The 27,273-nt window shown below is 43.4% G+C and overlaps 1 protein-coding gene across 1 annotated transcript in view; it reads right to left on the bottom strand.

Annotated features, from left to right (window-relative positions):
• FBXO11 (F-box protein 11) overlaps positions 1-3,684 on the bottom strand; it is an 83,276-nt gene extending 79,592 nt beyond the window's left edge. The window contains exon 1 of the mRNA XM_049870649.1: positions 3,275-3,684. Coding sequence (XP_049726606.1) covers positions 3,275-3,491 — 217 coding nt within the window. The 5' untranslated portion in view covers positions 3,492-3,684. The remainder of the gene's footprint in view (positions 1-3,274) is intronic.
• Between the last annotated feature and the right edge of the window lie 23,589 nt (positions 3,685-27,273).

The raw sequence follows: 27,273 nt of genomic DNA, 5'->3' as shown, positions 1-27,273 counted from the left end.
AACCCTACGGGCAGTTCTACTGTCACAAGAGTTCACTCTGAGTTGAAACTGACTTGACAGCACCCAACCCCCCACCTTTATATATGTCAAATAAGTTTTGATACCAATTATTAAACAACCTTTAAGGAGCCCTGGGGTGGTGCAGTGGTTAAGCACTTGGCTGCCAATCGGAAAGCCAGTGGTTCGAACCCACCAGCCGCTCCATGGGAGCAAGATGTGGCAGTTTACAGCCTTGGAAACCCTATGGGGCAGTTATATTCCGTCCTAAATGGTAGCTATGAGTCGGAATCAACTCAGTGACAGTGAGTAAACAATCTCTGGGCGAGGAGGTAACCAAAAAGCAGCTCTGACAGAATTTCTGCTTGAAAAAATACTATCTTGTAACTATTTTTCCACCACTAAAAAGTCTAAAGTCCGCCCTTTATATGAAAAAAAAAAAATAACTGGTTTTATATACAGACTGAACAAACTCAAGTGAGTCTCACTTCGATTCCCTAACCCAGCAAGTGGTCTGATCCACTATTATGTGACTATCCAAGACTCTCCTGCAAGAGTTACAGATCCATCACATTGGTAAAAAGTTTAAAAAAAAAAAAAATGTGTCAGCTATTGGTAGTTTCTTAATGACTCTGTCAAAATCGTAAAACCTGGCATATTCTTAAAAAATAAAACAACAAAACCTCTCTTTTCCAAACTAAAAATGTTGACACTGGGTATGCACCATAAAACTTCTAAAATAAAGGGCATTCTTCTTGGCTCACTTCTGGTAATTATGTTAATGGTACACTTTTAAAAAGTAATCAACATGCCAACGTTTCAGGAATGATATTTTTACGTAAAGCCGGCAAAATCTTTATTAGTCTTTTAATTTGTCTTAATGTTTTACTCATTTCGAGGCATTTATTTGCTCTCTAAAAGACCCATACTATTTTCCCTGAAGGCTAATCAGCAAGTTCTTTTCCCCTCGGTGCCAACACAGTCTCCAGAAGAGTTTCTACTAGTTGCAGCAAAGCAACCATTCTACAGTGAATCTGGTTTACCATTTCGTTAGCTACATACTGAAATTCTGAATCCTGAACATCTTTGTCAGTCAGTTTATGAACATCAATGAAAAGAAAACTGACACTCTCACACGTGACTGCCAACAACCAAGTCATTTTATCACTTTACTTCAAATGGAAAAAGACTTTGGTAGCTAATAATTTTGAACAATTGAAGAAAAGTGTCCAAGATAAAATTACCTCAATTAAGTTGGAAATTACACACAAATCATAAAATGGAGATTCAGAATAAACATTTAAAAATACACAAAGGGACTAAATTAAGTTCAGCTGAAACCTTTTGACTCAGCGCTAATGTCATTAACAAGTCAGTACATCTTGAAAAAACCCTACTTCTAGCAAGAGAATCCTTAATATTAAACGCTAGGATTTCAACCCAGCGTCATTGTTTCCTCAAAATTTTTTTGTCACTTCTCTTACATATAGTGCCAATTCTTGAATGATACTTGAATATTATTTGAATGGAATTCAAGAGAACCTTGATATGCACATATTAAAGTAAACGATGAAACTACAATATTTTCGAATTTACAAAAAAAAAGGTAAATGTATCAAAGAATCATTAAAACACATTTACCAATTACGTTGCACAAGACCCCCAAATGGCTCGAAATATCACATTCTTTCAAGCAACAGACAGCAAACTGCTTTCTCAAGGACGCTAACAGTGACTACTGAAGACCCTTTAAACTATCTCTCTGATTAACATCGCCCTCCTTCATTTGTTAAATATTTTGGTCAAGCACAACAATGAAACAGTGTTTAAAGAAAGGTACAATTTTTAAAAGGCATTTAATCACAACCCCTTTCGTCAAAGGTGTGACAACCAACGCATGTAAAATTTCACCTTAACCAGACAACTAAAACAAGCAAAATGTCTCCGAACAATTCCCCTTCTCCTTCAAACAACAACCGTACACATAAATATGGTAGTGACCCCCACCCCCGCCGGGAGCAGCTAATTAATAAAGAGAACAGTTACGTTTGGAGACCAAAGAGCAACACCCCCACCTCCTAACCCCCCCCCCCCCAGATACCCACATCTTCCAAGTAGAACTGAACATGATTTTCGCTAAAGCAGCAATCCAACCCCGGGGAGCCTCAGCCCGTAGACAATGGTGGTTACCAGACAGTGCTGCACAGTTGGGTCCAAATGACACATTTCACTAGGCCTTGGACACCGCGCGCGCACGCACACGCGCACACACACACACACACACACACACACACACACACAAACACAGGCGCGCACGCGCACACACACACTCCCAGGGGCCCATTCTAAGGAAGGGGCGTTCAAAGCCCACCAGGAGACGTGGAGGGCAGCACCGGGGCTTGGGGGGTCGCTGGGGAGGACGGCGAGAGGGGTGCCGCCAGCGCGGAAGGGTAACTGCACAGCACGCGAGGGAGGGGGCTGGAAATGGCCGATGGGCTCTCTATTTATTTATCGGAAGGTCTGGATTTAACGGGTCCTTCCCAGGGGTTCTGGAACTACGGGCAAACTGCGCAGCAAACACTGTGGGGCCGGGAGGGGAGTCGCTGCCCCCCTGCCCCGTGACTCGGGAGGGGGGGTCGGGGAAACAAGTTCCCGGCCAACAGCACGGACCACTCGGATCCCCGTCCCCTCCTCCACGGGAAGGGGGGCGGCGAGCACAGAGCCAAGGGGGAAAACAAGTGCCCCGGCCAAGCCCACCGCCGGTCCCCCCGGCCGTTCCCCACCCTCCCTGAGCAGGGGGAGACGAAGCCGGGGAAGGCGCCAGAAAAGGGGGAAGTCCCCCCTCCGCTTGCCCCCCAGCCGCCCACAGGCTCCCGCGGGGTCCGGGAGCGAGCCCAGAAGCCACAGGGATGGGTGGGGGCGGAGGGTGCCGGGCCCCCCGAAACCAAACAAAGCGCGGCCTGAGCGTGAGCCCGGCCGAGCGGAGAAGCCGCGGCTTTTCCTGGCGGCCGGGGCCCGGCCCGGGCTGACACTGCGGCACCGGGGAGCCGCCCGCGCTCAGCCTCGGTCTCCCACCCCGGGGCGCGCAGGCCGCCCCCGCCCGGTGCCCGGTGCCCAGTGCCTGCCCCGGGACTCCCCGCCCGGTGCCCGGTGCCCGCCCCGGGACTCCCCGCCCGGTGCCCGGTGCCCGGTGCCTGCCCGCCCGGTGCCCGGCCTGCGGGGAGCCCGAGGCGGCGGCGGCGGGCGGGCGGGCGGCCGGGAGCCAGCGCGGCCTTACCCCGCTCGCCGGCGTTGTTCCGCTCCTGAGGCAGCGGCGGAGGCGGCGGTGGCGGCGGCGGCGGCTGCTGCTGCGGCGGCGGCGGGGGCTGCTGCGGCGGCTGCTGCTGGGGCGGCTGCGGCGGCGGCTGCTGCGGGGGCTGCTGCTGCTGTTGCTGCACCGGGCGCGGCCGCGACACTCGCCTGGGTCTCCGGTTGGCGGCTCGGACGGAGTTCATTTGCCGGGCTGAGGTGGCGGCGTTGGCGGAGGGACACACACACACACGCGCAGCGAGCTCGGGGCAGGGGCAGGGGCGGGGAGGGGAGGAAGGAAGGGGACCGGGGAGGGGGACGGCGCGGGCGGAGGGCGAGCGAGACCCCGAGTCCGGAGAGAGGCCGCCGAGAGACACGGGGACCGAGCGAGGCCGGCGGGCGGGCGGGCGGGCGGCGGGCGGGCGGGCCTGACGCGCGGGGAAGGCCGAGGCCGCCGGGCGGGGCGGCCGCGAGGGACGGCGGCAGAGAGACGGGCCGAGCGAGAGAAAGAAAGAAAGGGCGTCCGCCCGCCTGGGGCTCCCGAGGCGAAGCGCGGCGACGGCGGCTGAGGAGACAGACCCCGGGCCCGCCGACTCCCGAGCGGCGTCTCCGGCGGCGGGGGAGTGGGCGGGCGGGCGGGCGAGGAAGGGAGAAGGAGGGAGAGGAGGGAGGGAGGGAGGGAGCAGGGGCGCCCGGCGCTTTTTTCCTCTCTTCCTCCCCCCACACCCCCTGAAAGAGATTTCTGTGAGGAATTTTCTCTCTCTCTTCGGTCTCTTCTCTCTCCTCCCCCTGCTCTCCTCGGCGAAGGGGAAATGAGTGTGAAGGGAGGAGATACGGAGAAAAAGAGGCGTCGTCGTTCCTCCTCCTTAAAGGAGCCTTTCCTCCTCCTCCTCCTCCTCCTCCTCAGCCCCGTCGCCGCGGCTTCGGCTGCTGCTCCGTGGCAGGAGGAGCCATTGACACTGCCGGAGCCTCCACTGGCCCAGTCGGTCCCTCCCCGCCGCGGGGCTGGCCGGGGGCGCGGGGGAGGGCGGCGGGGGAGGGGGAGGGGCGGGGAAGTGGAGGGGCGGGGATTCCGGCCGAGCAGCCAACGGGAGGCGCCCGTGCAGCCGGCCGGCCAATGAGGCCTCCGTTCTTATCGCCAAGGCCCTTCCTTCAACGCCCTGTTTCCTCTCTCGGGTTTCCTCCCTCCGGGTCGAGGAGGGGGAAGGAGGAAAGGGGGAGTGTGGCGGGGCGGGTGATAATGGGGAGGTATCGGGGCATATAATAGAGCGGGGGGTGGGCGAAGGGAGCGCTGGTGCGTAGCGACGATTCTGAAGGAGGAGGTGCTCGGAGGAAAGGGCGGGGGCTGCTGATGTAATGGGGAGAAGTGATTAATCCATCGGTTCGCTTTTTCAGCCCTTTCTTGGCCACCGTCACCCGATTTTTAAGAAAAGAAAAGTGAAACGAGGAGTCGATCGTCGGTATTTCGGGTTTTCTGTGGTAGGAACGCGGCAGGAAGAGTGAAGATTTATAGCCCTGGGAACCCTATGGGGCGGTTCTACTCTGTCCAGTACGGTCGCTATGAGTTGGAATCCACTCCACAACAGTGGGGTTTTTGGGGGGGGGGGGGCGGGGGGGGGTGGTAGGTACCAAAACGTCAGCGGTCGGAACCCACGAGCTGTTCTGTGGGAAAAAGATGTGGAGGTCTGCTTCCGTGAAGATTTACAGCCTTGGAAGCTCTGTGGGGCGGTTCTGCTCTGTCCTGTAGGATCGCTATGAGTAGGAATGCCACTCCACCGCAATGGTTTGGGTTTTTTTTTTTTTTTTGGTGGCAGGTAGGTTCAAAGTCTGACCTGTAGGGAGCGCTAGAGATTTTGTACCCTTTAGCCAAGCTGAGGGTATTTGCAAACCTTGGAGATCTATTTTACTGAGGTGTAAACTTGTGATCCAAGTTTGGACTCGGTTCCTAATCGTAGTCTAAGAGAAGTCATCCAAGTGTTTAAAAGGGTTTTTGGTCAATATGCAATAGACCTTTGGTCAGTTTGCTTCTCGGAGAAGTGGTTTATATAATGCTTGAAAAAAACTGGGGTGAAGTAAATGTGTTAAGGTTGTGATTATATGACTTAAAAAAATTTTTTTTAGACCCCGCAAACTCAAAGAAAAACCCCCAAGAGGAATTATCTTTTGTATCTGTATCTGGTCCCTTCAGCGTAATCTCTCCCCAAGGGGGGCTAAGGAATCTCCCCCCTAGCTGTTGTAATGACTAAAAATATATTTTCTCAATTCTCCCCCCACTCCTTTGTTTATAATTTTTTTGTATGTGGAAAGTTTACCAACTTCTATAATTTTCAGACCTTTGAGTGATTTCTCTCTCATTTGAGTTTGATCAGTCGTTGCCTGGCTTTGACATAGATAATTGTAAAGATAAATGATAAATTACCCTGAGAGGGAGAGACCTCTGTATTTGGGGAAGGGGAAAGGTGCAGGGGGAGAGGTGAGCCAGTATTGTGTAGTGTGTTTGAGTCCCTGATCTGATACGTGATAGGAAAATTACTTTGCCTTTCTAGATTTCAATTTTTTTCTTTTAAGGAAGAACTTATTTTGGATTTCCTAATCCTTTTCAATTAGAAAAAGCTTTATGAGATTGAGACGATCTCTCTTTGGTCCAGATAACGGAGAAACTTAGATCTAAGTTTTCCTCTTCAAAAAAATTACTTGAGGAGGGGGGCTGTTATAAAACAACTGAAAAACTCTGAATATTTATGGTCCCTGAAAGCAAAGAGGACTTGAAGCATTGACTGCTGAAGATCAAAGACTGCAGCCTTTGGTATGGATTACACCTCAACATAAAGAAAACAAAAATCCTCACAGCTGGACCAATAAGCAACATAATGACAAACAGAAAAGATTGAACCTGTCAAGAATTTCATTTTACTTGGATCCACATCAATGCCCATGGAAATCGCACTCAAGAAATCAAATGACGACGTATCGCATTGGGAAAATCTGCTGCAAAAGGCCTCTTTAAAGCGTCACTTTGAGGACTAAGATGTGTCCTACCCAAGCCATGGTATTTTCAATAGGCTCGTATGCACTGGAAACCCTGGTGGCATACTGGTTAAGTGCTACAGCTACTAACCGAAATATGGATGGTTCAAATCCACCAGGTGCTCCTTGGAAACTGTATGGGGCAGTTCTACCCTGTCCTATAGGATCACTATGAGTTGGGATCGACTTGACGGCAAGTTTGGGTTTTTGTTTTGTTTTTTTTTTTCCCATAAACATGGAAAAGCTGAACAATGAATAAGGAAGACTGAAGAATTGATGCCTTTGAATTATGGTATTGGCAAAGAGTATTGAATATACCACGGACTACCAGAAGAACAAACAAACCTGTCTTGCAAGAAGTGCATCCAGACACTGCCCTGACGGAGAACACAACAGAATCCCTGATAGAGCTGGAGAACAGTGGGATGCGGATCTTAAATTCTCTTGAAAAGACCATGCTTAATGGCCTGAATGAGATCACAGGGACTCTGACAGTCATGGTCCCCAGACCCTTTGATAACCCAAGATTGGAACCATTCCCAAAACCAACTCTACAGGGTCGGTGCTGGTCAGGAGTGAACTTCGTGGCTGAAGTAGACACATGAGACTATGTGGGTGACTCCTGTCTGGTGACGAAATGAGAAGGAAGAGGGGGACAGGAGCTGGCTGAATGGACACAGGGCATACAAGGTGGAGAGGAGGAATGTGCTGTCTCATTAGGGGGAGAGCAGCTGGGTATGCCCGGTGGGGTGGGTATGGCTTTTCATATGAGAGGCTGACTTGATTTGTAAACTTTCACAGTAAATAAAAAGAAAAAAGAAGTATAGCCAGAATACTCCTTAGAAGTGAGGATGGCAAAACTTAGTCTCACATACTTTGCACATGTTTTTAGGAGGGACCAGTCCCTGGAGAAGCACATCATGGTTGGTAAAGTAGAGTGTCAGTGAAAAAGAGGTGCTGTAGAGTAGGTTCCAACTCATAGTGGTCCCACGCTCAATAGAACAAAACACTGCCCGGTTCTGTGCCATTCCCACAATGGTTACTATGTTTGAGCCCATTGATGCAGCCACTGTGTCAATCCGTCTCATTGAGGGTCTTCATCTTTTTTGCCGAACCTCTGCTTTACCAAGCATGGTGTACTTCTCCAGGAACTGATCCCTCCTGCTGACATGTCCAAAATACATCATCATCATCGCTTCTAAGGAGCATTCTGGCTGTACTTGTTCCAAGATAGATTTGTTCTCTCTTCTGGTAGTCCATGGTATATTCAATATTCAATACCATGATTCAATTCTTCCTTGGTCTTCTTATTCATTGTCCATTCCTGTGTTGCATGCATAGGAAGCCATAGAAAATATCCTGGGTTGGTTCAGATGCACCTTTGTCTTCAAAGTGATGTCTTTGATTTTCAACACTTTAAAGAGGTCTTTTGCAGCAGATTTGCACGTTGGAATACGTCGTTTGATTTCTGGACTGTGGCTTCCATGGGCATTGATTGTGGATCCAGGTAAAACGAAATCCTTGACAACTTCAATATTTTCTCCGTTTATCATGATGTTGTTTATTGGTCCAGTTGTGAGGATTTTTGTTTTCTTTATGCTGAGGTGTAATCCATACTGAAGGCTGTAGTCTTGGATCTTTATCAATAAGTGCTTCAAATCCTCTTCTCTTTCAGTAAGCTAGGTTGTGTCATCTGCGTATTGCAAGTTTTTAATGAGTCTTCCTCTAATCCTGATGCCCCGTTCTTCTTCATATAGTCCAACTTCTTGGATTATCTGCTCAGCGTACAGATTGAATAAGTATGGTGAAAGGATACAAGCCTGACACACACCTTTCCTGATTTTAAACCACTTCTGTTCGAATGACTGCCTCTTGGTCTATGTACAGGTTCCTCATGAGCACAATTTACTGTTCTGGAATTCCCATTCTTTGCAATGTTATCCATAATTTGTTATGATCTGCACAGTCAAATGCCTTTGCATAGTCAATAAGACACAGGTAAACATCTTTCGGGTATTCTCTGCCTTTAGCCAAGATCCATCTGACATCAGCAGTGATACTGCTCATTCTACGTGGGTGTCTTTCACATCTTCAGCATCCTAGATTTCTAAACTTGCTATGATGAATCTCTGGCATGCGGTGCTAAGATGCCTTGTTTTAGCAAAATCAGTATATTATGACAATTTTCTGAAAGATGGAAGTAACATTTCTTGAGAAAGGGTATGCCTTTTTTTAAACTCACACAGTGACTAATGGGCTGGTAGTGTCTTTGAGGGATGAGGAGGCTTACATGACATCAAAGGAGGGCCACTGAGCCACACAGGCTTGTGTGTCTGTCTTGTTCTTTGATATCTAGTGGCTGGTGTGTTCCATAGCAAGATCGCTAGCCTCAGAGGTAAAACTGGCCATTTCTGTCCTTTTGAGGTATCATGCTAGTTCCTTTTGCTCAAGTCCATAACTTTAGCCACTTGCCCCGCACACTGCAACATCTTTGTGCTGACCCCAGGTCTCTGCAGGTCCACTGATCCTCTCCGTGCCTCTCTGTCTTCTCACTGAGACACATGGGCATTTCTCGATTCCCTGAATACCACAAGTAGGCCTTGATGAGCCAGGAGCCTTACTTCCGGCTTGTCTGCTGAGCCACCTCCAGGCACCAGTTTGCACTGTTCTTCCTACATTGTATGGAACTTGCTGTCAAGCTGAAAGAAGAACTTCAAGGGGTCTCAGCCTCTCGCAGGCATGCCTAGGGAAGGAAACCTCTATCCCCATTTTTCTTGCATTTCACCATGTCTCTGAATACTCCAGGGAAAGAAGCACATTGGATATGATTTCCTTTCTCCACCTCTTCCTTGTCCCCTTTTCTTTTTTCCGTCATCCCCTAAGGCTGTACCACCACCACCACCAACAAAACCTCAATGCCATCGAGCCGATTCCAACTCCTAGCAGCCCTATAGGACCAAGTAGAACTGCCCGAAGAGTTTCCAAGGAGTGGCTGGTGGATTCAAACTGCTGACCTTTTGGATAGCAGCCGACCTCTTAACTGCTGGACCACCAGGGCTCCCCTAGGGCTAGAAAGGGTGGGTTTTCCCCCTTCTCCTATGTCCCGGGTTTTTCCTGTCAGGAACTTTCCTTATGTACTGTATTCTCTTGGTTCTTGAGAATACATTTGGTCTACTTCCTTCCTCGGAGTCTTGATGGCAGATGGGGTACAAGAGAGAAACTAACAGTGATGGAAAATCTATTCAGAGGTATTAAAAAATATTACCCTATCCTCATACCACTGGCTTCCACATATTTTTAGTTTATTTCATGGGATTAAATGTCAAAGTCTCCTTTGCACAGAAGTGTTCAAAGCCATCTCAATTCAGAAGTGTGAAATTTAGGAGTTGTTAGGATGGGCCTTGGAGATTATCAGTCGTTTCTGATTTGACAAATTGGGAAACTAAAGTCCAAAGAGGTGAGGTGAGAAAAGCCAAATTTCAGAACTAGTTAGCAGCAAAGCTACTGCCAGCCAGTCCAGTACCCTTTCCATTCACGGGTATTATAGACTCTTAATTCTTCTGGCTGAAACCCAAAATGTTGCAGAGGGCTTCATCGCCAGGTCCACCTATGTTGTTGGCCGATAATGCAGGCGGTTAGCTGTCATAGAAGTTATCGTGATAGAAAGACAGGGAAAAAAATCTAAAAGTTTTTTGTTTTGTTTTTCAGTTTGGGCTAGGAGACTCCCAGAATTATTTTAGTGTGTACTTAGCATAATTTCAGAGGATCGAATTCCCTCAGGGTTTACTCTCGCTTTAAGAACGTCACAAATGTTTGTTTTTCTCAACTAATTACTGGTGCTTAACAGGTTAGTGTACTTCAAACTATTTGTTTATAAAACCTATCACAATAGGAGTGTGGAAAAAAAAATAAGCTCTTTAATCATTTTAATACCTGGCAGGTGATATTTACCATGATTTTTAAATTATAATTTTTACCATTTCAAAGATTCCGCTTCCCTTTCCTCTGTCATTCCATCACCTAGTCCCAAGCCGTCAGCACTCAGTTACATAAGACACCTCAAAGCTGCTCACTCCTTTTATATCATTTAGGAAATTAGTTTGATCTGAATATGGTTTTCCTGAAGGAATAACTGGCTCTGTTTAAAATATCCTTGTTACAGTATGAATGACTAATCTCCCTAAGCTTCAAAAATGTATTCTTTAGTGCATGCTCAGATAATATTTTATCAGTTAGGTAGTAAAAATTAACTGGGAACTAAGGATTTAAATTTAATGTATACGTGGAAAAGCCTGGTAAGCACACAGTCCATTGATGCTCATAATAGAGGTTATCTTTCAGGAATTACAGAATCTAACTCTAATTAATACCTTTCCCTGTGGAATCGTACAGGCATAACCCTATTAAAAGAAATTAGTTATGTTTACGATGCAGGATGGGCTGTGATAGTCGTAAATCCTTATTTTTACATTTTAAAAACAGAACCCAATTTCTAAGCATTGAAAGAAGACCATGTCAAAATAATAGAAGCATGTTATATTATGGAAGAACTGGTAGGTAATAGAAGTGTAGGCAGATATGAGAGTGGAAGACCAAGAAGGGGCTCTGCCAGTTATTGGCTGTGTGACCTTGGACAAATTACTTAACCTCTCTGTGCTTTGGTTTCTGCATTTGTAAAATGGAGGTAGTAATAGTACTCCTGTTGTGCGATTGTTGTGAAGGTTTAGTAAATTAATACCTATAAAATGCTTAGGCCAGTGCTTGGTGCATAATAAGGGCTCAGAAAACAGCAGTATTATATTACTGTTTGTGGTTGTGTGGATATGATTTCAGGCCTTATTTATTTCCAGATTACACAGACATTTTAGGTGGGGAAGCAGGTATGATTCTTGTTATATGGAAATATGCCTGGAAAATGAATGGCATTAAACTTTTTTTTTTTTTTTTAAGACACAGGGAATACAACTGGCACCGAAGGAGAGTCAGAACAGTAACAGGTGACCAAGCAGGGACTGAAGCTGAAGGGAGGAGGCCCTTCTGCACAGAATTTCTCCACTCGGGCGATATGTGAACTGAGCGTGTTGTGGTAGAAGCAGAACACGCTAACATTCTTTCATGATAGGAGCCCTTTAAGAGAGAGTCTGAGGAGTAAGTCAGGAAACAAATGCGTGAGCCAAGGGGGAAAAATAATAATAAAAAAACAAAAAAGGGAAAAAAAGGCAGCTGTTGGAAGTTTATCTGTGTTAGACGAAGAATTGGACCCACCTAAGTAGCAGGTTGGAAACCCTGGCGGCACAGTGGTTAAGTGCTACAGCTGCTAACCAAAAGGTTGGAGGTTTGAATCCACCGGGCGCTCCTTGGAACCCCTATGGGGCAGTCCTACTCTGTCCCATAGGGTTACTCTGAGTTGGAATGGACTGCAATGGGTGTGGTCTTTTTTTTTTTTTTAAGTAGCAGGTTAAAATTTAGGAAATAACCTGGGCCTGCTTGAAAGGAGTAGTGGAATGATAAGCAACAGAACAAACCTGTGCACCAATGTTTATTGCATCACTTTTCACAATAGCCGAAAGGTAGAAGCAACAGAAATGTCCACGAACAGATGAATGGATAAGCAAAATGCGGTTTTACACATACAAGGGAATGTTACGTAGCCGTGAAGAGGAATGAAGCTCTGATGCATGGCGCGGCATGGATAAGCCTTGAAAATATTATGCCGCTTGAAATAAATCAGTCGCGAAGAGACAAATACTGTATGATCTCACTTATGTGAAATAAGCAAATATATAGAAAGCAAAGATTATTAATGGTGACGGGGGAGGGAGAGAGATGGGGGGCTTTATGTTTGGGGGGCATTGAGTTTATGTTAATGATGGTGGAATATTTTGGAGAAAAACCACAAAAAACCAAACCCACTGCCATCGAATCAATTCCAACTCATAGCGACCTTATAGGACAGAGTAGAACTGCCCCATAGAGTTTCCAAGGAGTGCCCGGCGGATTCAAACTGCAAGCCTCTTGGCTAGCAGCTGTAGTACTTAACCACTATACCACCAGGGTTTCCTTTTTGGAAAAGGCTAGTGATAATGGTGGGCACAACATGAAAAATGTGATCAATATCATTAAATTGTAAATGCGGAAGTTGTACTGGCAAATGTTTTGGTGTTTATATTTTGACCTCAATAAAAAAAAAAAAAAATGGAAACAAAGAAAGGGAACAGTAGCGACTTAGTCCCTTGCAGCAGAGAAAGAGATGCGTGGAGCGTCACAAGTTACTCCAGGACCGGAAAATTTGAAAGCTAAAGGAAGTGGGCTTATGGGGCAACGTTCAGGGTATTAGGGCGGAGAGTATTCTGGACTTTAAGGTCTTTGGAGTTCAGTTTACAATAGGAAGGGGAATTAGTTTTGGACTTTAATTTCTCTGAGAATTTAATAATGGGAACGGCTTCTATTGTTCAATGCTCTGCAATTCTTTGTTGTTTTATTTGAATTTTTAAAAGTAATCTCTGTTGACCAATTTTGGATAATATGACTAAGTATGATTTTAGATGGGAAATAGACTAGGGAGTGGATATTTAGCCTAGGGTGCAATGTGACCTTGAAGTTAAACTGATCAAGGACCCATTCTGACTCATTACAGAAAATTTTGGGAGCAACAGCTGAACCATGCATCCTGTTGGTCTGAGGAAGTTGTAGTGAGGAGCAGTGGTAGGAACTAAGGGACCTGCTGACCTCCTCCAAGAGGGGCAGCCTAGTTGGACAGCCCTGGCTGAACAAAGGTTTGATTATTAAGCCTCGTTATTTAAGAGAAAATAATGGGGCTGTAGGGTGGGGGTGGGGGTGGCTCAGTCTTTCTCTTTGCATCCTGCCAGAGCTGGTAAAGGAGGAAACTTCCACCCAAGCTTCTGCCCTTCTGTCTACCCTCTTATTAGCTCCTGGAGACACTTCAGTAGAGAGTGGTCTCTTTAGTTTCCCGAAGGCCTTCTTGTTGCTGTTCTTAGTTGCCATCAAGTTGATTCTGACTCACGCTGGCCCCATGTATGCAGAGTAGAAGTGCTCCATGGGGTTTTCAAGGCTGTGATCTTCAGGCCAGTCTTCTGAGGCACCTCTGGGTGGGTTTGAACCGTCAACCTTTTGGTTAGTAGTCAAATGTTTAACTATTTATACTACCCCGGGACCCTATAGGCCTGAATGTTTTTCTATTTCCTATGCCTAGGAGTAACAGACTGTTGGGCACATTTTCTCCCTCTGTAGTAAGAAAATTAAAGGGATGGCGGGGGGGGGGGCGGGGGGGACCACCCCACCTCTGATAAGGGGACCTAATCCTCCTCCTCTCCCTCTTCCCAACTCTGTGGGTCTGTCAGGCCAACCTCATCCTGGCACCTGATTAGGTAAATGGACTTATGCTCAGCTATTAAGACCTCAATTCATGAGTCTGGTTCTAATCCTCATTCTCACTCTTCTCCCTCCTGGCATACTCTCCAAGATTTAGATTTGGAATTGGAAAAGCAAGAGGTTTCACTCATGCCTCCCGGCCTCCAACCCAGCCTTGACTCAAGCTTCACTTTGAGTTTGGGCATTTGCCTGCATGTTAGTAAAATGGCGCTGGGTTCCCACTGGGCTGTGGATACAGGTGTGCACACTGTTTCAGGGAAGCCGGGAGGGAGAAGAGGTGGGGGTAGGACCTGAGTTTGGATTTCTCTAAATGTCTAACACTGTTTTCAGGGACAGATGGTTATTTTCTACCTTTTAAAGCCATGAGTATGTCTTACAAGAGGTTGTCTATCTCAGAAATTCCCCAAAGAAAAATGAAGCAAGAACAAGAACTTCCAAAAAGTTAGAAACACTTTTACGACATTAAAACTGGAGGGGGGTGGGGGGGGGCTTGTAAATATATTTCAAACAAGATTTTGCAGCTGTTATTTACCTGTGTGCTTGGTGAGTGAGTGACTAACTATTCAATTTATAAGTGGTGGAAGAAGCATGAAATGAAAGACAACTCCAAATACATGAAAATGTTATTATGTTCAGTGCATATAATGAATTCATTTTGACCATGGAGAACTATACATCTTGTATGACTAGAAAACAAGCCTCTCTCTGCCGTCAGCTATTTAAAGAACATTGATTTGAAGGGGTGCCAGAATACTCCTTGTCCAGGCCTCCCACATGACCCAAGCCAATCCTTTCCCTGACTTTCACCCTATAGTCTTATGTGCTTAGCTTATGCACTTACTGCATAAGCCCTCAGCTTCCATGGCTCCCCCGGAAAAAATAGGCCATTGCAAGATGAGGGGATAGAGCGGAAGACAAGAGTGAAAACTGAAAAGATAAGGAGAAAAAAAAATTCAATTTGTTTTGTTTTCCAAAAATAAACTACGCTGTCCATGCATGTGATGGACGTTCACTGGCCAAATGCTGCTCTAGAGGGCAAAGAGTCATAAATCTCATACAACGTGTCAACCATGTCAGCTGACCTTGGTTCTCTGGGGCTCCTGCCTCTGTCTCACATTCACGGTGAATCATTAAGGTCAGTAGAACACCCGTTACATATAATTTTGAGAAAGCATTAATATGTTTGTTCAGTAGACAGCCGGAGAAGGAGCCATGGTGTGGATTTCCAGGCTTGGAGATATGAACACACTGAAGAGTCTAACCTAATCCATTCTTACAGCTTCCCTCCTCCCAGTTCAAGACAGCCTCTGACTGTAGAAAATTTCACTTACGGAAATGGAGATTAAGGAACTGATCTTTTTGCCTAAGCAAAAACCTCTTAGGTACTATTCACCTAGAATCATAAATGAAAGGAGTCAAACTTTCAAAAACAAACAGTTCAACAGATTAAACACCCTCCAGAGTTCTAATAGCCCTAGTTAAAAACCCCTAGCTAAAAAGTAAACAAGAGATACTCATCAAAGATGGATGGCTTTTAGCATAGAAGCTTGCTGGTTTTTTTTTTTTTTTTTTTTTTTTTTTTTAGGGAACACTGCTTGGGATCCATCTTGTCCTGACAAGAAGGAAATAGAGCTCTCCAGTCCTTACCTCATTTAAAGGACCAAGCCCTACCACAGGATGTGTCTCCCCCTTGATATAGATCAGCTTCATTATGTGGCTTATTTTAATGAATACTTAACACAAAATTGAGGGTGTTTTAATTTTAAGATATAATGACTACTAATCTTCAGGTCAGGATCCTTTTGGGAAGTAAGTGGGCACGGTTGTTCAACTACAAACCAAGGTCAGGTGAACAAGTACAACCAGCTATTCTTGCTATCTCCACTGATGAGATCCCTTTCTAGCCCTACTTCATGAGCCTAGATGAACCTTATTTCCTCTGATTCCAACCTCTAGTGTCCTGATTTTGAAGGCTTGGGTTGTGATCACATTTTGTTCTTTACCTTGTTTCCTGTTTGCTGTGTCTGCTCCTCTCAAGATCCCAACCTCAGTGCCGTGGACCCTGAGCTGGTAATTTGACCAAGATTTCCTGCTTCCTTGCTTGATAATATAACTTGGCGCTATGATGAGACAGAAGAAACCTGGATTTTGCAGTCAGGGTTTAAATCCTGACTACGCCACCAACTGGTGGTCTGACTTGGATAATGTACCTCTCTGAGGATCAGTTTCATTTCTGGTAAAATGAGGATATTAATTCCAACCTTAAAATGTGGCTGCAAAACTTAATTTTTGTAGAACGCCCATGCAATGCCTGCCACATAATACACTCTCAGCAAATGGTAGCTATAGCGCACGGAATAATTTGTATTGCAAAAAAAAAAACAACTCAAACTGGCTTAAACAATAAGGAAATGTATTGGATCATAAAACTCGGAAGTTCAGAGACAGGGCAACCCATTGCCGTCAAATCGATTTCAACTCATAGTGACCATATAGGATGGGGTTTCCCTACATGGTTTTTATGCAAACAGATTGCCACATCTTTCTCCCACGGAGCTACTGGTGGGCTCCAACTGCTGACCTTTAGGTTAGCAGCTGAATGCTTAACCACTTAACCACTAGGGCTCCTTGGGCAGGGTTTAGGGTTAGTTTGTGTCATCAAGGACTTGGTTTCTCTCAGGTTTCAGTCACTAGAGCCTGTCACTAAGGACTCAGCCATGTCACTAAGGGCTCAGTTTCTTTTCATCTTTTTACTCTGCCTTCCACAATGTCAACTTTATCCTAAAGCTAGCAACCCTCATGATCACCAGATGGCTGCCAACAGCTCCATTATGGGTTTCCTAATCCATATCTAGAGAGAATGACTTGGAGAAGGACATCATGCTTGGCAGAATACAGGGTCGGTGGAAAAGAGGAAGACCTTCAATGAGGTGGACTGACATAGTGACTGCAACAATGGGCTCAAGCATAACAATGGTTGTGGGGATGGTGCAGGACCGGGCAGTGTTTTGTTCTGTCGTGTATAGGGTCGCTATGAGTTGGAACCGACTCGATGGCACCTAACAGTAACAACAATTATCATTATTACTGGCTTTCTGGGTCTTTGGTCCATTGCTCTTGGCTGTATCTCTAGAAATCATAAAACAAAACAAAAAAAAAAGACAACAAAAACTAAGATAGCTGTTAAAACACAAAGAAGTTGCCATTGAGTCAATCCTGACTCATGGTAACCCCACATATGAGAGAACGGTGCTCTGTAGGGTTTTCAAGGGTTGATATTTCAGACGTAGATTGCCAGACCTTCCTTCTGAGGTGTTTCTGGGTGGGCTCTAACCTCCAAACTTTCAGTTAACAATTGAGCACATTAACTGTTTGCACTACCTAGGAACTCCAAAGATAGATCTTATTTCCAGTATTTATATTCTTTCTAGCAAAGAAAAATCAGTAAGTACTAACAAGAAGCTAAATGCTTTGAATGAAGGGGCTTCACAGGGGTGAAAAGCAGGGAGGAAAGTAGAAACAAGATGCCAAATTCAGACAGGTGAGGTTAGTTATTGGTGTGTTCTTTACTGGAACTAGGTGAGAAGCTGTGACACAGGTCAGGACAACAGGGTCCAACTAAGAAGGGGAGGGGCATTCTCCAGAGCAGAAATAACAGAAGATCTGATCAAAACCTGATTTTGATTGCAGTGCTTGCCCCTTTGCAGCTCTGTTTGCCAATCTACGAGGTTCCTTTCTCTTTTTGCCCCTCCCTCTATCTGATCGGAGCCCTGGTGGTGTAGTAGTTAAGAGCTCAGCTGTGAACCAAAAGGTTGACAGTTTGAATCCACCAGCCAGCTCCTTAGAAACCCTATGGGGCAGTTCTATTTTGTCCTATAGGGTCGCCATGAGTCAGACTCAAAATGGCAATGGATTTTTGGTTTCCAATCTAACCAATCAATCATCAATTTCTGCCAGTTTTATTCTGACCCTTCTGCCAAGCAGGGTCTTCCACACTCCTTTTTAACACACTTCATTTGGCTAATTCCTACTCATTGGTTAAGACTTTAAATTCAGTCTTTTCTTCGGAGGAAGCCGATCCTGTACCTTGCCAACCCCTTGCCCTCAAGACACACACAACAGGCTGATTTAAGTAATCCAGTTTGGTACTCCCTATCTGCACTCAGAAGGAGCCCTCGTAGCACACTGGATGGGCTGATAACGGAAAGGTCAGCAGTGAGAATCTACCAGCCACTCGGGCTCCAGGGGAAGAAAAGACCTGGCCATCTGTTCCTGTAAAGACTGCAGCCTGGGAAACCCTAAGGAGCAGTTCTACCTGGTGATACAGAGTCACTGTGAGTCGGAAGAGCCCTGGTGGCACAGGGGTTAAAATACTTGGCTACTAACCAAAAGGTTGGCTATTGGAACACACCAGCCACCCTGCAGGAGAAATGCGTGGCAGTCTGCTTCTGTAAAGATTTACAGCCTTGGAAACCCTATGGGGGTAGTTCTACTCTGTCCTATAGGGTTGCTATGAGTCAGAATAGATCCTCTATCTGACTGCAGGAAGCTTTAGGAGTCAGAATTGACTGGATGGCACCCAACAACAACAAAATGAATAGAATCAACTCAATGGCTCACAACAACAACCACCTGTAACCAGAGCCAGGTTATCCAACAGACAAGGTAAGCACAGTACTTACCTTGCTTACTAGATCCTTTGTAGTGAAGAATTTCACGTTTTTTCACCACGTCAAAGACTGTGCTTCTAGGTGTGGCTGATATCTATCTCTCTCCCAACCCCACAGCACCCTCCTAAAAAATCAAATCCTTTTTAAATTTACAGTCCCTGACACGGGTAGATGATGCGGTAAGCATGGACTTCCTTGTGCTTATTCGCTAATCTTTGACATGGTGAAACCCACAGGAAACTGTTCACTACAGATGACCTGGTAAGTGAGGTAAGCACCATGCTCGCTTTACCTATTGGATAATTCGCCACTGGCTGTAGTCAACACAATGGCCTAATGATTTGTTTACTTGTCTGACCCCAAACCCTGAACTCCCCACCCCTTGCCCCACTGACACACAGCTGGAGCTCAATGAATGAAAGAGGGAATTCCTTTGGTTATCATCTGGTATCTTTTACCCAAAGCTTAAAAAAGAGAATGACACATAAAAACCAAAGTGTTTCTCAACTCACCTGTCTGTCCTTCACCCAGAAAGAAAGAGTTGGGAATGAGGAATACAGAAACAAGTTAAAGATGTTTTGTAGCATTTTGTATCCACTTGGACTTTGAAGTGAAGAATCACAAAGGCTAAACACGTCCAGGATGCCTCTTTTTCTTTTTCTCCTTCTTCAAACACTGTTCCTATCCTCAGACCATTAAAGGATATTTGTTTTCCCTGTCAAGTCACATAAAACCCACTGCCGTTGTGTCGATTCTGACTCATAGCGACCCTATAGGACAGAGTAGAACTGCCCCGTAGAGTTTCCAAGGAGCCCCTGGCAGATCCAAACTGCTGACCTTTTGGTTAGCAGCCGTTGCACTTAACCACTATGCCACCAGGGTTTCTGTTAAGTCACACAGCAGTCACAATTTCTGTTGTTTTTTTCCCAGTGATTATTACATGAAAGTGACCATTATAATAATTCGGACCTACAAATGCTAGTTTTTGGCATTTACAGAGTGAAGCAAGCCACCTGTACTAAATGCCAGGTGCTCAGTAAACTTACTGCAATACCTCATTCCTCTTTGGTTACAAACAGCTCATATGACCTTTATGTAGGGAATTTGTTTTCTGTTTAATTTATTTTTCCATTCTAAAACAGAGATACATCCGTTACGGAAAAAGAGCCAATTATTGGGTAAACACAGTAACAATTAATGACAATACCCTCGGGTATTTACTCTCAAATCATTTTGTATTTCTTAACACATAGAATTTAAAACGCTTTAACATTACACTAAAATGAAAATAAACATAATTTAAGATGTTCAAAGAAGTAAAACACTCAGTCCTGTTTCTCAAAGCGGGTTAACTGAAAGGCCTTGTACTTTGCCTGATAGCTAGATTTGGAAAATAGTGAGGCATCACCTCAATAACTTTTTACAGGTTTCTGGTTAATTGGGGTTATTTGAAGGTAGAGCCAGCCATTGGCAAATTTCCTGATGAGATGTAATGTGTCTTTTGTGTGTGTGTGTGTGTGTGTGTGTTTTAGGTGAAAGTTTAACAACTCAAGTTAATTTCTCATACGAAAATTTTTATGCGTGTTGTGACCTTGGTCTCAATCCCCACAATGTGACAGCCCTCTCCCCCTTTCCATCCCGGGTTCCCTATGTCCATTCGACCAGTTCCTGTCCCTTCCTGCCTTCTCAACCTGCTTTTGGTCAGGAGCTGCCCATTTCAGCTCGTATATCTGATTGAACGTGTATTATTTTTTTTATTAAAAAAAAAAAAAAACCAAACCTGTTGCCATCGAGTCGATTCCAACTCATAGCGACCCTATAGGATGGACTAGAATTGCCCCATGGGGTTTCCAAGGAGTGCTTGGTGGATTCGAACTGCCGAGCTTTTGGTTAGCAGCCGTAGCTCTTAATCACTACACCACCAGGGTTTTATAGTCTTGTCTAATTTTTGTCTGAAGAATGGGCTTCGGGAATGGTTTCAGATCTGGCTTGACAAAATGTCCAGGGGGCCATGGTTTCAGGGCCATAGTGTCTTTATGTCCTGTCCCTGCTTGACTTATGGCTGCTTTCAAGTCCCCTTCTTCCCACTTGGCTCAGTGGTTGGGAACTCTGGCTGCTAACCAAAATGTCGGCAGTTCAAATCAACCAGCTGCTCCTTGGAAACCCTGTGGGGCAGTTTCTACTGTATCCTGTAGGGTTGCTGTGAGTGGGAATCTACTTAATGGCAACAAATTTGGTTTGGTTTGGGTTCTTCCTACCCTGGTGTCCTTCCCACTACGTCCCTGTGCCTTCGTGTTATGCTTTTATGACCATACCTGAGGGCCACTCAGCTCTTCCTGCATGGCCCCCACCATCCCCCAAGGCCTCCTCAAAGAATTACAACTTTCTTAATTCTAAAGCACACCCCCCCCCCACACTTCAAGGTTTCTAAAACAAATTAATTGTACAATCATTTTGTTTTTTCTCCAAAAAAGGTATTTTACAATATGTTTGGCCAGTCTTACAATCAGAAGTGTCTTAGAATTGGACGTGATGTTTCTGTACATAACTGAAGACAACCAATTTTTTCAAGAGTCAGAAAATGTTGCTGTATGCAGGGATTTGAGTTATTATACAGCTAATTCAAGCAGAAAAAGAACTTTTGGACAGGAGTGTATGGATAGGTTAGACAAAACAAACTAACTTAATTACTTTAACCCTCTTACCGCTTTGCATTTCCTGGTTTGGGGACTGGATGCGGAGGGGATACGAAGCTAAATGTTTTCATCACATTTAAGATGTGAGGAATCTCAAACTCTCTCTCTCCGCTCGTGGTCCTGAGGTTAATGTTGTGTTAAACGAGAGGCTGGGTAGCTCTGTGGCCTCTACAGAAGAAGATCCTTTATATGGACGACCAGTTGTCTCAAACCACTCCTTGGGTCTTCTCTGAATGACTGTAACTTGCTCCCATACTTGACTCACATATTCTTGCTAAGGAGATCATGGTTTTGGGGGTCACTGGTGGGTGGAGAGGTGCATTGAGCATCAATACAACCATAAACATATGTGGTTCCTGCCCTGGGTAAAATATTCACAGATATCTGAGCCCCATTTTTGATGTCCCCTAAAATTATACATTGTTTTTCTAAAATATGTTCTAAAATTTTCTGAAATATGCCAAATTTTAAAATTCATCAGCTGAGTTCTATCAATTGTAAGTTGAATAAGAGTACTTTTCTAGGGATGCCCACCCAAGCATTCTCAGTTTTTAAATTAAGAATAAAATGGAAATTCTGAGAACAACATGCTGTCCCTAACATTTGTAGTAGCTAGGGCAAGAGTAAAAGTAGAGGACTATACACGGTAGGTCTAAATCATTAGAAATTATAAATCAAGCTAACAAATCATAAAGTAAGTCTGTTCTATCTACCTTTCTTAGGGAGTCATCTTAGCTATTGCTGCTGTAACAGAAATAACCACACGTGGGTGGTTTTAAAGAAATTTATTTTCTCACAGTTTAGGAGGCTGGAAGCCTGAATTCAGGGCACCAGCTATGGGGAGAGGTCCTTGTCTATTTCATCTTCTAGTAGATGACAGTTCTTGGACTTTATTACTAGATAGTGTCTGTCTTCCACCTATTCGTGCTTGCTTGTCTCTGTGTCTATAAACTTGTTACTGTTGAGTTGATTCTGATTCATAGCAACCCTATAGGACAGAATACCCCATAGGGTTTCCAAGAAGTCGCTGGTGGCTTCGAACTGCTGATGTTTGGTTAGCAGCATGAGCTCTATACCGCTCTTTATATCACTCAGAAGTGATAAGGTTTATGCCACACCCTACCCTGATATATCCTCATTAACATAACAAAGAAAACCCTATTCCCCAATGGGATTAGGATCCCAACACAGCTTTCCGGAGGACAGAATTCAATTCATAGCACCAATATACCATTATTATAACAAAATTTTATTACGTGTAAAACAATGGTTTCTGTATGACTGAAAGTCAGCTAATCAGCAAAAATGAATGGATTTAATTATTATTGTGCAGTAAGTATTCTGCTGATGGGCCAGTGATGTTTGGATGAGTAATAGGATGAAGCTGCACAAATTAATAAATTGTATATTTATTGCATACATTTATTTTTCTATTTTTTCAGCAGAATCACTAATTATATTGTTATAACCCAAATGATCCCATAATTTGTGTTCTATTGACAATAATAACAAAGCAGAAAACTTGAATCAATGCACTTCTTAGATTTTTAACTTTTTATTCTAGAAAATGGCAAACGTTTACACATATGGAGTATAATGAACCTCCATGTAAGTAACCATCACCCAGCTTAAAAATTATTAACTACTGGCCAATCTTGCTTCATCTATGTTTCTCAACTCCTCTACCCAAATATGTTGAAGCATATCCTAAATATTGTAGCATGTTATCATGGATATATCAATAGGCATTTCTATAAATAAAGGACTTCTTAAAAATTAACCTTAATGCTATTGTCACATCAAAAAAGAATTCTTTAATATTAGATGTTTTTCAAGATGAATTTCAAGGGAACTGGAGACATTTTACTCTGCTTAAGTAATAGCAACTGGAAATGTCAATAAATTTCCTAAATCAATACTTAGATTTAGAAATGAATTTTACACATAACGTTCAAACATTTTAACGGGGTTGCAGTAATATGGAAAAATTCTAATTATATTGTGATTTTTTTCACTAGCCCCTAAAGCAATACCTATAGCCATACATCATTAAGTTCTTCTTTCAATTTTTTTAATGATATCATAAAGAAAAACAAAAAGAACCATATGAGGTTCAAGTTTTTCAAGTATCTCTTCATAGGAGACAGTACCACTATATACACATTGTATACATTGTGTACATGTATATACACACACATATATAAATTGGAACAAGGAAACAAAAATATCCCCATGATTATGAAGGAGAAGCTCATATATATATATACATATAATAAAAAAAATATATAGTTACAAATACAGGCTCGTATATGAACTTCAATTTTCTTGTATCTATTGGAACACCATTTTTCTTGTTGATGCCAAATATACAAATAGATTAATAGTATCTTTCTATTTAGACAAATCATTTCCTCTAAAGATTTAAAAATATTTTTAAATTATTTAAAAAATGGAATAGCAAACTTAAACCTGTTTGTTGTGTTTTCGTAAGCTTTTGCTAACATTATTGACAAGTAACAGTTCACACCAGATAACTGTGGAGAGCAAAAAATCGAAATTATTTTCCACCAAAGACCACGGTTCCTTATTTATTTGAGGATCTACTATTGTTTCGCTTGACTATTCTAGTGCAGCTCACTGTCTTGTCTAAATTAAATCTAACTGCCTTACAGCATTTGAATGGTATCTCCACTGTCAACCAAGAAAGAACAGCTTGCGTACTTAATCCAATTTGATGTGTACTTAATCAAGATTATCCATCTTTGGGCAGATCTAGAAAATATTGTCTACAATCTTTCAATGGCTTCAAAGACTGTCATTGCTTTGGCAGAGTTGAGACCGTGTCTTCTAGAAACACGTTGATGGATATTTAATATATTTGTATGTGTATGTATTTGTGATCTGCAGGCCCTTCTGAAGTGGAGGGCCCAGGGCAGGGGTTCCTCTTGCCTGAATCTAAGAAGCGGTATTACAGACCAATAGTAAATGTAAGTGTTAATAATACCTTGTCATATGCATGTGTTACATTTTTTGAAGTTCTTCCATATTTATGATTTCTTTTGATCTTTATAATAACCTATAGACGTGGGTTAAGGACTTGATAGAGCAATCAGAGATGAGAAACAGAGGTCTAGAGAGGTTACATGATTTATCTAAAATTATACTTCTAATTAGTGGTAGGGCTAAGAGTAGAACCTAGGTCTCCAAACACAAGTCTTCCTGTAACCCTATGTCATACCATGCTGCCTCCTTAATGTTTCTGAAACAAGGAGGCCTGTGCAGGTTACATTCCAATAGTTCTCATTCCTTATGACCCTTTAGATTTGGGTAGACAAAATAAATGTAAGACAAGGAAAAAAAAAAAGTCATCTACTCTTTCATATCTGTTAAGTCTATGTGGGACCCATATATACGTGCTGACCAATATTTCAGAAACCAGAGATTAATCTCCTTCCAGGCAAAGGTTCTCTTAAGTAATAGAGAATAAATCTTCTGAAGGGCAAGAATCATATTCTTTAACCCACTCATAAGGTATTAAATAAAACTTTAAGACTGCAGACAACATCTTCTAGGAGGTAGGGCTTCTTGGAAGGTTTCCCTCTTAGCTCAACATACAGCATCTAGAAGCACAAAACACTATGAAAATGGATAGACTCCTCCGTTGATCATGCAAGCCTGATTTCTTGCTGCCGTTTCTGTTCAGTTCACTCAGCCTGACCTCAGTGCCCCTCTGCCTTCTGCTCTCAGAGATTCACAACTTCAAGTGCTTGTTAAAATCTTTTTTTGTTCCCTCTTGTATCTTTGAATTTAGGATGCATCTTATAGTACATGGCATCTTAGAAGAAAGAGAATACACCAAACTGTTCCTGTCCGTTATCTCTGGTGAGTTCTGGTATTGTCGGTACTCTCTGCAGTAAGTATGCATCACTTGCAGCAGCTCCGTGGGAGAAAGATGTGGCAGTCTGCTTCCATGAAGATTATAGCCTTGGAAACCCTATGGGGCAGTTCTACTTTGTCCTACAGGGTCGCTCTGAGTTGGAATCGACTTGAAGGCAATGGATTTAGTTTTGGTTTACTTTTATAATGAAAACAAAACTTTAAAAACAAATTTAGACACAAAATCTCATGCTACCATGTCTCTTGGTACTAAAAGAACGTAATCGCTGCGGCACCAGGGTTCCCCATAAAGAGCCCTGTCTAGACAACCCTATGGGGCAGTTCTGCTCTGTCACACGAGGTTATAACAGCTGAAATCAACTCGGCAGCACCTAACCTAACAACAGGGTTTTATATTCATAATGGATTTCATAAACCCCTTTATGTTAGCCATGGGCTGGATGCTTGAGGGATTCTTTGCAGGAGTTAGCTAAAGCCACAATGGAAATACAATACTGCTTAGAGCTCCCTGACATGTTTGGTAGTTTTCTGCTTATTTGACCACTTTTTTTTTCCACCAGACTGAGAGCTCCTTGAAGGCAGGAGCTGTACTTACTCAGTTGTGTACCTCTAGCACTTAACATGGAGTCAAGGCCATCATATTCACAAAATTAACGAGAAAATGATTAAGTGAAGGTGCTCAATATTTTTTTTGACTGTTACTTCCACCTAGGCAGTTGAACAGTTTGCCTCTAGAGAAGGCGTTTATCCTCTGCTAGAATATGGTTTGTCCACTTTTCTTCGTGGATGGTGAATGGCAAGGCCTAAGCAGGAAATGTTATTTGTAAGGAGTGTTTCTATAGTTTCCCCTCAGGCATATACAGCGCAGCTTTCTGTTGCCAAATCTGTTAGTCTATCTAATTATTGTGTAAGCAGGTTAAAAAAAAAAAAAAAACTTTCCAACTTGCTGCTAAATTAAATATCTTACCGAGACAGGTGTGAGTAGGGGAAGTTGGAAACCTTTTTTTTTTTTTTTTTTCCTGTTACTTAAACCTAAAGAAAACAAATTGCCAATGAAAAATTCTCATCTGGTCTTTATGGTTGCATTTATCTGGGGCAGTGCTGTCAGTTCCTATAGGTCCATGGTAAAGGACTGAACATGTTTTTATAGGATCTGGTACATGAATGAAAATAAAAATCCTTGGCAATTACTTAATACCTGACAGCTTTCCAAGCACTGCTAAGTTGCATTATCTTATTTGCTCCTCACCACAACCCTGAGAGGAAGGCAGAGCAGTTATTAGTGTCCTCATTTTACAGGTAAGAAAATGAAAGCTCATTTAAAGTGAACAGCCAAGGAATGTAAACTAATAAGTGGTGGGGTCAGAATTAGAACCCAGGACTCTAGTCCAGTGCTCTCTCCTCTACGCTGGTCTGCCTTTTGCAGAAGGATTCCTGGACTCCTGTCAGTTGACACCGATGTTGGGCAAATGCACAGATTTCCCTCTGGAGTGCACATATAAAGCCTGATTCCAAAGAATGGCCTTGAAGGGGCTTTCTGGAGAACGTGGGTAAAACAAAGGCACAGAAATCGTGAACAGTAATATTTTTAAGGGCAAAATAAAAATGTGAGAATTGAAACAACAGCCAGCAAATGCTCAATAGCCAGGTATTAATTTATTATCATAGCTCTAGTTCCTTTTTAACCATTTTCAAGGGGCAGTGCATTGTTGGACTGGAATTTTTATTTTGTCAAATATTTCTACAAGTCTATTTGTAGGCTGTTAGATGATCCTCTAGAATTTTTTTTTTTTAATTGTAGCTGAAAAGGGGTTTTATGGTTGCTGTGTAACATAATTTGATCTACCTCTGATAGTCTCTTTTAAAAATAGTCAGGATTTTTTTTAAAAAGAGACAGGAAAAATAACAAAACAGGCTTTTATTGTACAATTGTGTATTTGCACTGTTAATTCGGTCTCGTAAAATCTTTCCAGTAAATTAATTACAGCTAAGAATCAGAAGGGACCATAAAGCAAAAACTGCAGAGAAGTCCCAGCCAGCTGTTCTTGGAAAATGGAGTGCCGATTTTGATTTTTAACTATTCAGCAAATGGCCCTGAAGCACGTCCTCAAGAATTTTAATCATATATTGTTGGCGGACTATGGGGTTTTGCGTACTCAAAAAGAAAAATGTTAAATAATGTAAATATATTCTACTGTTTTCAGGTTATTTTTAAGGCAGGTCAAGAGCTGAAATTTTACTGTGGCCAAAATTTCAGCAATTTCCAATGTGATAATAATTATAGAAACAAAAATTAATATCCCAAA

The sequence above is a fragment of the Elephas maximus genome, chromosome 26 (assembly GCF_024166365.1).
Source record: "Elephas maximus indicus isolate mEleMax1 chromosome 26, mEleMax1 primary haplotype, whole genome shotgun sequence".
Lineage (NCBI taxonomy): Eukaryota > Metazoa > Chordata > Mammalia > Proboscidea > Elephantidae > Elephas > Elephas maximus.
This window is presented reverse-complemented; position numbering and strand designations above follow the sequence as displayed.